Below are 12,128 nucleotides of genomic sequence, written 5' to 3'. Positions count from 1 at the left end.
AAAAATGGCAGGGATATGGGGAAAGAGCTGGGGAATGTGATTACTGGATTGCTTTTTAAAAGAGTCCATGCAGACTATGGGCTGGATTTTGTGCTGGAGGCGGAGCTCATGGCGCTGGGCTGAACAGGCGGGGGGAACTACACCTCTGCCAGGTACTGCAGTGGCCTCAGACCCAGGCCCAGTGCTGGAACCCCAGAGAAGAGGTAGGCAAGGCGGGGTCGCCAGGGTCAGTCCGGAAGAACCCACGAAAGGGGGCTGGGGGGTGGTCTTGCAGTCCAAGGGGAGGGGGTGTCCTGGGGGGTGAATCAGTTCCCAATAGGGGTCTTCCGTGGGCCACAAATTGCCCATGGAGGGGGGAGCCCTGCAGGGAGGGCGTCTCATTTTACAAGGTGTCCTCCCTGTGCGGTGGAGGCCCCCCTGCCGCTGGTAAGATCCCAGTGGTGGTGGGAAGAGACCCTTAATTGGCCGTTAATAGGCCACTTAAGGGCTTCAGTTGGCCTCTAGGCAGGAAGGCTGCCTATCCTGCCCTTGGGAAGATCGCTTGGTGATGGGGAGACAGGGAGGGGATGGGCCCTCCACCCTGCTGCCCCACCGTCACCTGCCACGATACTCTGTGCCCCTCCGCCTCCGATCCCACCTCATGGTGCTACACAAAATCCAGCCCTATGACTCTATTTGCATTTATATAGCACCTTTATATTGAAGAAAGTCCCAAGGCAGTACACAGACAGGTACTGAGCCAAAGGAGGAGATATTAGAAGGGGTGAGCAAAAGCTTGGTCAATGGTGAGTTTCAAGGAGGGTTTTAAAGGAGAGAGGAAGGTAGAGAGCTGGAAGACATTAGGGAGGGAATTACAGAACAAGGTGCCCAAGCATCAATGGTGAGGCAAAAGGTGTGGGGAATGCCTAACAGCCCAAAGTCAGAGAAGCGGTGAATATGGGGGGAGGTTACAGAGATAGGGTGGGTGAGGTGACAAATAGCATTTATACCTCCTCTGGACCCAGCTGTTGTTTATTGACTTGCCCCATTACCACCCTCTTTTGACTTGCATAATCATCTCTTTTGTCATTTAATCACTTATGTCCACCATCCTGTCACAGAACTTTCCTTTTCTCCTTTCCACACCCTCTTTTTTCTCTCTTGCTCTGTACTTGGTTACAACTGTTAAACCCCTAATTTCTTACAGTTCATTAACCTGAAACGTTACCTCTCTCCACAGATGCTGCCTGACCAGCTGTTTCCAGCATTTTCTGTTTTTAATTTCAGATTTCCAGCATCTGCAGTATTTTGCTTTTGAGCAAGTGTTATATTATTAAAAGTTTAAAAAAATTTTTAATTCATGAATGATTGTACCTAATTATAAGCCTGAGCCAAAAGTCAGAATTGCTTCACGGTTATGTGAAAATGTACTTCATTGCATTTTGTGGGGTCAGATATGTTTCCTTCATCATTAAAGTAAAGTTTGCGAAATGACCTTGGAGTAGTGTTCTCCTACATTTGTATTTTATTTGCATTTACACGATCGACCTGTAAATTAAGAGTTTGGAATTGGTTGAAACGAAAGAACAAAAATATACTCTTTAACCCCTTTGCAAGATCATCCTGAGTTCACAATACGTTTGCTGACGCATCAAAGCGCATTGGGAAAAATAAACACACATGCAAGGGCTTCGGGACGTCAGCGATAGACAAGAAAATACAGATGACAAGCAGCAGTCGGATTTAGATGCTCGCATTTCGATCGTACAAGGCGAGAAACTGCATAAAAAGCAATGCAACTGCGTGGCAATAAACATATATAACAGTCCACTAATATATTCCCCAGCATTTTCTAGTGTTTACCCTTTGGCCGGATTGATGCAAACAAATGAAAGTAGAATTTACTGTGGTGGTTTGCTGCAGCAGCCAATAAAACCTGCTGACATTACACTGTACAGGAGCAGCAAGCCGGCCGGTCAGCCAAGGGCACATGTTCCAGCGGCAGGCTGCGCGCCGCGGTGCGTCCTGGGAGTTGTAGTCCAGCGACTCCGGCTCTCCGGGCGGAAGTGAAGGGATCGCCGGCCCCCGAAAACTACAATCCCCAGCCTGCCTGTGCACCCGGCAGGAGGAGGTGTCGAGGCTCCGGCTTCGATGCGGAGACTGTCTGTCACTCTCAAACTTTGTGTCTTGTTGACATTTATCTGTGTCGCCACCGCTCGGTCTGTTTGGCATTTTAAAAAAAGAATCCCACTTTGATTTGTCGACCCGCTGCACCCCTCTCTCTCTCCGGCCCCATGCAGTCTGAGTCGGGAATTGTTCCGGATTTCGAAGTCGGGGAGGAATTTCATGAAGAAGCGAAAACGTTTTACGAGCTGAAGAGTCAACCGCTGAGCCGCAGGTTAGTGGGAGAGGGGCGGAGGAGCCGGCTTGGGAGAGCCCGGGGGTCGGTGCTGGGCTGTGGGCACTGTCACTGTCAGTGAGCCGCTCATTGCCTCCCAGCCCAGGAGAAGGTGCCGGTGCCCAGCGCTAGCCCGGAGTAGATAGACTGCGAGTCACTGGCACTCCACATATTCCTCAGACGACTTAATCCGTCCCAAACGTCAACACATTCCATTCTTGCACTATGCAGTCGGTAGTTGTGTTTATTTATATAATCGGTATAAAACACCGTGTTAGTTCTGAAAAGTCTTTTTTTTTTAAATAGTCTCTCTGCAGGGTATGTGTGGAATGAGCAAGAATTCTCTGCATGCAAGGATTGAAGTTGTAGGTTAACCCAAGGAGATAGTCTAGTGCAAAAGCTTCACATTGCTTGATGAAGGAGAAACTCAGTTCTACAAGGGCTCTCTTGAATCCTTTAAAAAAAGATAAATCCCAGCTGATCGGCTTGTTATTGAAAAGGGAAGTCAAATCTAAGCTAAAATAATTGGTATTTTAATAACTGTCAGATTTTAACTAATGGAACTCTGACGCGTTGCATATTTAACGATGCATGTTTATTTTGTACCATTACACTACGAGTTTGGATATCTGGTACAGGTTTGGGTGCTACAGTAAAGACATTGGATGAACTGATTTTAAAGAACACCTGCTTGTAAACACATTGCACAATTTATTTTTACTATGCATGTTACCGAAATATTCATCAGGGTGAACCAACAGTTAAACCATATGGTAAGCACAGATGCTGTGACTAACCCTCTCGGGGTTAATGCATGTATAGCCAGGGTGTTTCCAGGAGCTACCTTATTTGTTCAGGTGACACAAGGTTTAAAAAAAAGGCCCATTTTGGAGTCCCAGGATATGAGGCGCGACCCTTCTTTGATGACCAGCATTCAGTGCAGGATTGGAGTGTTTTTATATTTAGTGTCACTGGTCCCATTTTACATGATCTCATATCATAACCGTGCAAAAATATGACCATTGTTATGAGAGAACATTTAAAACTACGTCTTCCCCTAGGAAAGATGTGCTTCATGTAAAAATACCTATTCCAGGTTCATTGCTGTAGAAAGTAGAACACAAGTTCCTTTCACCATTTCATGACCTTATTCTGATTCTGTTTATTTACAAAGAGAATGTTTCCTGCAAAAACATCGCACCCTTTCCTTTCCAAATATTGTGCTTTGATCTGAAGCAGATTGTAACCAAATCTTGTAGCGCTCAGAACCAAACTTATGATCTACCCTCAGCCCCAATTACTGCAGTATAATAGTCTGTTGACCAGTACCAATTAAATCACATTGGATTTTAGAAAGTCAGACTATTTTATTTGTGAAATTTTGCCTTCAGATCTGTACATCTGACAGCATTTCAGTTATTTCTGTGACCAGATGTGATTAATTAACACAAGTGATTGTTTTCTTCTACTTGCCCCCAGAGACAGGTGTACTTTTCCAGATTTCTACACCTGCTTCTGCAGCTTAATCTTTTGGTGGCAACAATTTTGTTGTTCTTTAAGTAAAGCTTTTCTACCATGTGCTGTGCTTTGCATCGTTAGACCATACTCTAACAAATTATGATGTAAACTAAAAGGATTTACTGTGTGATAGTGTTATTTAATTTTGGTGAAGGCAAAAGCAAAATAGCCCACAGAAATGATTTTTTCCAATTTTACTCGATCAGAAATTATAATTTTTCACTTAAGTCTACAAGCTCATGGGCCATTTAGCCTGTCAACCCTGTTCCGCCACAGTACATTTGGAAAACTTAACATTACAGTTGTATCATGGAGAATGCTGAGTGAAAAAGTGGCTTTGCATGCAGTAAGCTTAATCTACTGTTGAACATTAGTTTTGAGTTCAAGTGTCTTCACTTTGTCTGCTGCCTAAGCTCAATTTCCTCCCTGACATTTAATTTGTCATTCAGATCACTTTCTTTCATTTCCCCAATGTCACCTGCCTTAACCGCTACCTGTCTTGCCAAAGTCCTGATCCATTTTTCCATCGCCTCATAGCTAGAATTCTCCAAAGCTTCCCTAGCTAGCCTCTCCACTTCCATCATCCCAGCCATTCAGAATGCAGAATATGGGCCTATCACCCATCACACTTGTCTTTTCCTAACACATGGAAAATTTGCTTGAAGATTCCCAATCTCACTTGCAATTCCCTCCATCACCATGCCCCTTCAGGTTCTCCTCCATCTCAATGCGAATGTATACATCTAATCCCTAACACCAACCTATTAATCTCCACTCCTTCCACCAGGATTGATTCATGCTCCTTCAGACACCTTACCTTGGAAACCCTGTCAGCATCCCCAGCCTGTTATCTCCCTCCCTGCCTTCAAAAATCTCCTAATGCCCTTCCTTTTTCCATGTGCTTTTGTCCCCTATTTTGTAAAGCACTCTGCATCATTTCTTTGCACATGCTGACCATTATAGAAGGTATGAGTTGTTGCTGTGTGAGTAGAACTGCAGAAGTTACTGAATGTTCAAAAAGAAGAATGCTGCAGTTGTGTGAAATGACCACCATGTGGCTTTTTCTCCAGACTGGGCAAATTCACTCAGGTTTGAATAGATATGAAGTTATTCAGATTGGGTGAAAATTTGGAGTTCAGGCCAAATCCATACACTTCCTATACTTTTAAAAAGTACAGATTATGATATTTAAATACATCTCAGGCAATATACATGCTCTGCTTTCTGTTTGGACATCATACAGACTAAAAGATATTGCCTTAGACATCATACAGACCTTCCAGGTGTTTTCTGTATTGAGATAATGTTATTAATTGCTGAAAACCATTGTGGATTAAACAGTAAATATTCTGTGTTTAAATAGCTTGTGCTGTTAAAATATGGTGAATAATAACTATTGGAAGATTGCAGATTAGCAGCAAAGCTTTTACGTTACTCTTGTTTGTCGATAATCGTTTACATACCACTAGTTCTTGAGCAGTTTTATTCTATACAGATATCTAGAAGTTAGAATCTGTGTACATGTATTGTGCTTACTAAATGAAACATTGGGGATTAACATGAATGATGTAACATCTACTGCTAAACTAAGATTGAAGGCTATCTGGATTTATGGACAATCTTTAGGCAGCCAAGCAGTGCAAAATTAGTTTACAGAATGCCTGAGCAGCTGACATTTACTCTGACCTGACAGGGAAATGCCATGAAGCATCGGAATTGCTGTGGCAATTTACAAGGCACACGTTGTTTACTGTGCTGTACTGAAATAAAAGACAGAAAATTATCTGCAAAATTCACAGCACAAGCATTTGGTTATGGGTTCTCGATGTGTATGCTAACCTGTGCAGCAAAGTAAATGGCTTTCATGGCTTTGTACCATGAAACCTTTTTGTCATTTAATCTCTCCTGCCCTCCACCCATTACAGACCTTCCTTTTTGACCGTCTCCCCACACCCCCTTTCACTTGCTCAAAACCTATGACATTTCCAACCTTTGCCAGTTCTAATGAAAGGTTACAGACCTGAAACGTTAACTGTTTCTCTCTCCACAGATGCTGTTTGACCTCCTGAGTATTTCCAGCACTTTCTGATTTTGTTTCAGCGAAGTAAATAGGTTATACAATCTGATCAGGGTTGATTTGAAATTTTTGAATACTAAGCTTTACAGGTTAGTTTAGTTAGTTATCCCTGGATATAAAAAACACACTGCAGCTTGACATTGTTTTGCTAAAAATTACAATAATACACCTTTTGAAGACTGCTTTAGAAAATGTGAGAATCTTCAGAGTTTATACTGATACTGTAGTTACAGTAAAGTAACATTTTTGAATATATTAAAGTTTTTTGTTAGCTTGCTGATATGTTTCTATATTAAGATTTGTGCTGAAGGCTCACTTGAGGTACTTGTTTGCATTAAGTTTTTTTTAGTATTTTACATGCAGGTTTTTGTTAAGTAACTGAGAACATAAGTAAAACAGAAATTTAAAAAGGTTGGTTTAAGGTGATGGGAAGGATAGAACAGTGAATCATAGAATCATACAGAACAGAAGGAGGCCATTCAGCCCATTGTGCCTGTGTCAGCTCTTTGAAAGAACTTTACAATTAGTCTCATCCCCCTGCTCTTTTGCATAGCCCTGCACATTTTTAATTTTCAATATCCAATTCACTTTTGAAAGTGGCTATTGAATCTGCTTCCATTGCCCTTTCAGGCAATGCATTTCAGATCACAGCAACTTGCAAATGGCGATTGAATTTGTTTTATGCCTTTTTCTGTTTCGTGTTGAACCTGACTGTATAAGACATGATCAACATGCAGCAGCATTTGTTTCATCTGAGTCTCTGTAGAATTTGATGTTGAGCATCTTGAACTAGAAACACGTAGGATCATTAATAAACATCTAGAAGATTGTTTCAGGATTATGGAACAATTAAATCTTGCTATTTTTCACTCTTCCTGATAAGTGTTGCCTAATGGTAAAATACTGCAATTTTCTTTTGGTAAGGCAATCATCTGAAAGTTCAGTCACCAAACCAAAACTGTATCTTTGTTTACAATCAGTAGAACAATAGCTGCCAGTGCAGATTCTTGGAATGTATCCATTGAATGGTCAAAGTTGCTTTTACGAATCAAAGCAAGTTTTATCATCAAATGATACCAAATTAGGAGTTGAAGTTCAATACTATATTGTAAACTAAAAAATAGTAAAAATATAGTTTTGAAATTTTGATCAAAGTTGATCAAAGAAAGTGCAGAGCACAAGTGAATAATGGCTTTCTTTACTCAGGTTTTTCTCTTGTGTATTGTCATTTTTCTTCGGCATCTGTATTCAGAAAATGCAGTTGTGGGTAGTTTGCTGACATTGTACTCTCTCAGAATAAAATATCTAGGCATAGACGCTGCACTGGGAATGTATAATGCATATTTACATATTGTGTACATAATGTATCCATAAAATTGACACCCTTTTTAAAAAAAAAAGTTCTTTCTGTCGAATGAAATAGGTTTTTTCATTTGATACTGGTGTAGATTGATGTGATTAATCTTTCCCAGAGAGTGCTAAAACTAGTTGCAGGAGGAAGTTGTGTATTATTTGTCTCTCCAGTCACATCAATGTGAAGTAAAATTAATATAACTGCTTGGTTGTACAGATCCTGGGAGGACCAAAAATGTGTTGCTGCTGAAACCAGAAAAATCATAGTGAAAATTTAAAGCATTTTTAAAATTGTTCATGGGATGTGAGCGTTGCTGGCAAGGCCCCTATTTGTTACCCATCTCCATTGCCCTTGAGAAGATGGCAGTAAACCGTTGTCCTGAGCCACTGCAGTCCATGTGATGTAAGAACACCCACCGTGTTCCAGGTTTTTGATCCAGCGACAGTGAAGGAACGGTGATATATTTTCAAGTCATGGTGGTGTGTGGTTTGGAGGGGAACTTGCAGGTGGTCGTGTTCCCATACATCTGCTGCCCTTGTTCTTCAAGGTAGTAGAGGTTGCGGGTTTGGAAGATGCTGTCGATGGAGGCTTGGCGAGTTGCTGCAGTGCACACTGCCGCTACAGTATACTGGTGGTAGAGGGACTGAATGTTTAAGGTGGTGGATGGGATGACAATCAAGCGGACTGCTTTGTCCTGTATGGTGTCGAGCTATTTGTATTGTTGGAGCTGCACCCATCCAGGCAAGTGGAGAGTATTCTATCACACTCCTGACTTGTGCCTTGTCGATAGTGGACAGCCATTGGGGAGTCAGGAGGTGAATTACTCACGACAGAATTCTCAGCTTCTGACCTGCTCTTGTAGTCACAGTATTTATATGGCTGGTCCAGTTCAGTTTTTGGTCAATGGTAACTCTCAGGATGTTGGGGGATTCAGCGATGGTAATTCCATTGAATGTCAAGCGGTAATAGTTAGATTCTCTCTTGTTGGAGATGGTGATTGCCAGAAACTTGTGTGGCAGGAATGATACTTGCGACTTAATAACCCAAACCTGAATGTTGTCCAGGTCATGCTACATATGGGCACGGACAGCTTCAGTATCAGGAGTTGTGAATGGTACTGAACACTGTGCAATCATTAGTGAACATCCCCATTTCTGACCTTGTGATGGAGGAAAGGCTGTTGAAGCAGCTGAAGATGGTTGGGCCTAGACACTACCCTGAGGAACTCCTGCAGTGATGTCCTGGAGCTGAGATGATTGACCTCCAACGACTACAGCCATCTTCCTTTGCGCTAGGTATGACTCCAACCACTGGAGAGTTTTCTCCTGATTCCTGTTGACTTCAATTTTGCTAGTGCTCCTTGATGCCACACTCGGTCAAATGCTGCCTTAATTTTAAGATCAGTCACTCTCATCAACTCTTTTGACCAAGGCTGTAATGAGGTCTGGAGCCGAGTGACCCTGGCAGAACCCAAATTGAGCATCGGTGAGCAGGTTATTGGTGAGTAAGTGCCACTTGGTAGCACTGTCGATTACAACTTCCATCACTTTGCTGATCGAAAGTTGACTGATGGGTTGATAATTGGCTGGATTGAATTTGTCCTGGCTTTTGTGGACAGGACATACCTGGGCAATTTTCCACATTGTCAGGTAGATGTCAGTGTTGTAGCTATAGTGGAACAGCTTGACTACGGGTGTGGCTAGTTCTGGAGCACAAGTCTTCAATACTACAGTTGGGATTTTGTCAGGGCTCATAGCCTGTTTGCAGCAGCTAATGAAGAATTTTATTCTGATTTATACAGAAGGAGCTAAGAATACCTGTTTCCAGATCCTGTCTTGTGGACTGTTGCTCACTTGGCTGTACTTCCCGCAACTTGCCCTACCCCCAAATTGTTGTGGCACTGTGGCTCTTATTATCAAGTCACACCTCGGTCTATCCCCCTATGCTTCTATCACATTATGCTCCCTTGTGCACCTCAATCTGTTCTACTCCTCCTGCCTCTAATTTAAAATCCACATTGTCTACCACAACAAGCCCCACCCCGAGTTTCTCCCCAAAATATCCTCTCTCCCTTCCTTCACCAGCCTATGTCCTGGGTGAGTCCCCATTCTTCATGACTTCTGTCTCTATCTTTATGCCCTTTGTTGATGACACAAAAATTGGCCCTGTAGTCGATTGTGAGGAGGATAGCTGTAGACTCCAGAATGATATCAATGGTTTTGTTGAGTGGACAGAAAAGTGGCAAATGGAATTCAAATCAGAGAAGTGTGAGGTAATGCATTTGAGGAGGGCAAATAAAGCGAGGGAATACATAATAAATGGGAGGATATTGAGAGCTGTAGAAGAAGTGAGAGACCTTGGAGTGCATGTCCACAGGTTCCTGAAGGTGGCCGGACAGGTAGATAAAATGGTGCAGAAGGCACATGGAATGCTGTCCTTTATTGGCTGAGGTATAGAATTCGAAAGCAGGGATGTAATGCTGGAACTGTATAAAATGCTGGTTCGGCCACTGTTGGAGTATTGTGTCCAGTTCTGGTCACCACATTACAGGAAGGACATAATTGCTTTGGAGAGAGTACAGAGGAGATTTACAAGAATGTTGCCAGGGCTTGAAAGTTGCAGCTACGAGGAAAGATTGGATAGGCTAGGGTTGTTTTCCTGAGAACAGAGGAGACTGAGGGGTGACTTAATTGCGGTGTACAAAATTATGAGGGGCCTAGATAGAGTAGTCAGGAAGGAACTGTTTTCCCTAGCGGAGAGGTCACTTACCAGGCGGCACAGATTTAAGATGATTGGTAGAAGGATTAAAGGGGACATAAGGAAAAACTTTTTCACCCAGAGGGTGGTGGATGTCTGGAACTCACTGCCAGAAATGGTGGTGGAGGCAGAAACCCTCAATTCCTTTAAAATGTACCTGGACCTGCAAGGCTATGGTCCAGGCGCTGGAAGGTGGGATTAGATTAGGTGGCTAGTTTTTCCAGCTGGCATGGACATGATGGGCTGAATGGCCTTTTTCTATACCATAACTTTTCTATGGGTTATACCCCTCTGAATCACTGCCCTCCTATTCTCCTTAAACCTTTCCCTCCATTGAAATTTACCTACCCATATTCATGGACATCCCTTGGCCTCACTATTCCCACATGATCTCCTTTTAAGGTCTTGACTTCTGACCAGGCCTTTGCTGACCAGTTCCTTGTATCCCTTACACTACACCCTTCCATCTCTACTTCCTTCTGCATTCCCCACCCCCCCCCCCCCCCCCGCCCCTCACACACAACCCCTGGAAAAAAAAAGTGGTTCCCTGAGTCATCTGCACCTGAACTTCCAAAATCCCAGGTGCTGTCAATTCTCCGTAATAATTCTACAGCTATAAGATTGCTCGACCACTCCCTTAACTCCACATTGATGTCCATGTCCCTATAAAACCTTCATTGTCACCCATCCAGGTTATTCTTGCTGGTGTGACCTTCCCCTCTGTATTCATTCCTGAAGTCAAAGGTACAGATTTGAGTGTTTTTGGTGCTCAATCAGCTTAGTCATCCTTCACCAGATCTGGTTGCGCTATTTCAAGGTCTACTGGGCCTCACTCTCCTCTGTTAAAACTGCCCATTACTTCATGATAATTCAGGAAAGCAGTAATAACTTTTACTCCACTGCCAACTATCTCCTTTAACACCCGCCCTTCCTCTGTCCTTTCCATGCTCACCTCAAACATGTGTGAGGAGCATTCTGCTGCTTCCACACATTCTACATGCCCACTGAGCCAAAGCACCCCTGCCCTAGTCCTGAACCTTCATTTCTATCTCTGTCTCACTTCTCTCCCATTCATCCCCATGCACTTTCCGAACTTATCTCATCCATTAGATAAAACTCATACTCCTTTGACCCCATTCCTACCAAATTACTCTACTTAACAGGATTGAGTGTGTAACTACACCACATGGACTGAAGCGGTTCACCAACTACCTTCTCAAGGGGAATTAGGGATGAACAAGAAATGCTGGCCTTGCCGGTCACATCCCACGAATGAATTAAAAAAAAATCTACTTGCCTTCCTGGCCTATGCTAGTTGATATTGTAAATGGTTCCCTCTCCTCAAGGTATCTTCTGCTCTCTTTTAGAACCACTTTTAATCACCCTCTCAAGAACCCACCCTTGATTTTCTGTCCTTGCAAACTATTGGTTCATTTCCATATTCTTCTGACCTGCAGCTCCCTGTTTAAATCTCTCCATTCAGGTTTCCATCCCTTCTACAGCAAGAAAATGGACTTAATTAAAGCCACAAACAATATTCTCAATGACTGTGACTGTGATGGATTATCTATCCTCAACCTCTGTGCAATCTTTCACACACACAATAATGTAATCGTCTTCAATGCCTCTCTTCCATTATCCAGCTTATGGAACTGCCCTTCCTTGGTTACACTCAAAACTAACCATTCATAGCCAGGACAAAGGAAGATGGTTGTGGTTGTTGGAGGTCACTCATCTCATTCCCAGGACATCACGGCAGGGTTTCCTCAGGGTAGTGGCCTAGACCCAACCATCTTCAGCAGCTTCATCAATGATCTTCCCTCCATCATAAGGTCAGAAGTGGGGATATTCGCTGATGATTGCACAATGTTCAGCACAATTTGTGACTCCTTAGATACTGAAGCAGCCTGTATTGATATGCAGCAAAACCTGGACAGCCATCCAGGCTTGGGCTGATAAGTGCCAAGTAATATTCACACAACACAAATGCCAGGCAATGACCATCTCAAACAAGAGAGAATCTAACCATCTCCCCTTGACGTTCA

At 43.0% G+C, this 12,128-nt stretch overlaps 1 protein-coding gene across 1 annotated transcript in view; it reads left to right on the top strand.

Annotated features, from left to right (window-relative positions):
- Positions 1-2,125: 2,125 nt before the first annotated feature.
- Positions 2,126-12,128, top strand: part of LOC137380028 (microphthalmia-associated transcription factor-like) — a 335,859-nt gene continuing 325,856 nt past the window's right edge. Inside the window, exon 1 of the mRNA XM_068051537.1 lies at positions 2,126-2,377. Within this exon, the coding sequence (XP_067907638.1) occupies positions 2,274-2,377 (104 nt within the window). The 5' untranslated portion in view covers positions 2,126-2,273. The remainder of the gene's footprint in view (positions 2,378-12,128) is intronic.

The sequence above is a fragment of the Heterodontus francisci genome, chromosome 19 (genome assembly GCF_036365525.1).
Source record: "Heterodontus francisci isolate sHetFra1 chromosome 19, sHetFra1.hap1, whole genome shotgun sequence".
Taxonomy (NCBI): domain Eukaryota; kingdom Metazoa; phylum Chordata; class Chondrichthyes; order Heterodontiformes; family Heterodontidae; genus Heterodontus; species Heterodontus francisci.
The sequence above is the reverse complement of the archived record's forward strand: the minus strand, read 5'-3'. Positions and strand labels throughout refer to the sequence as shown.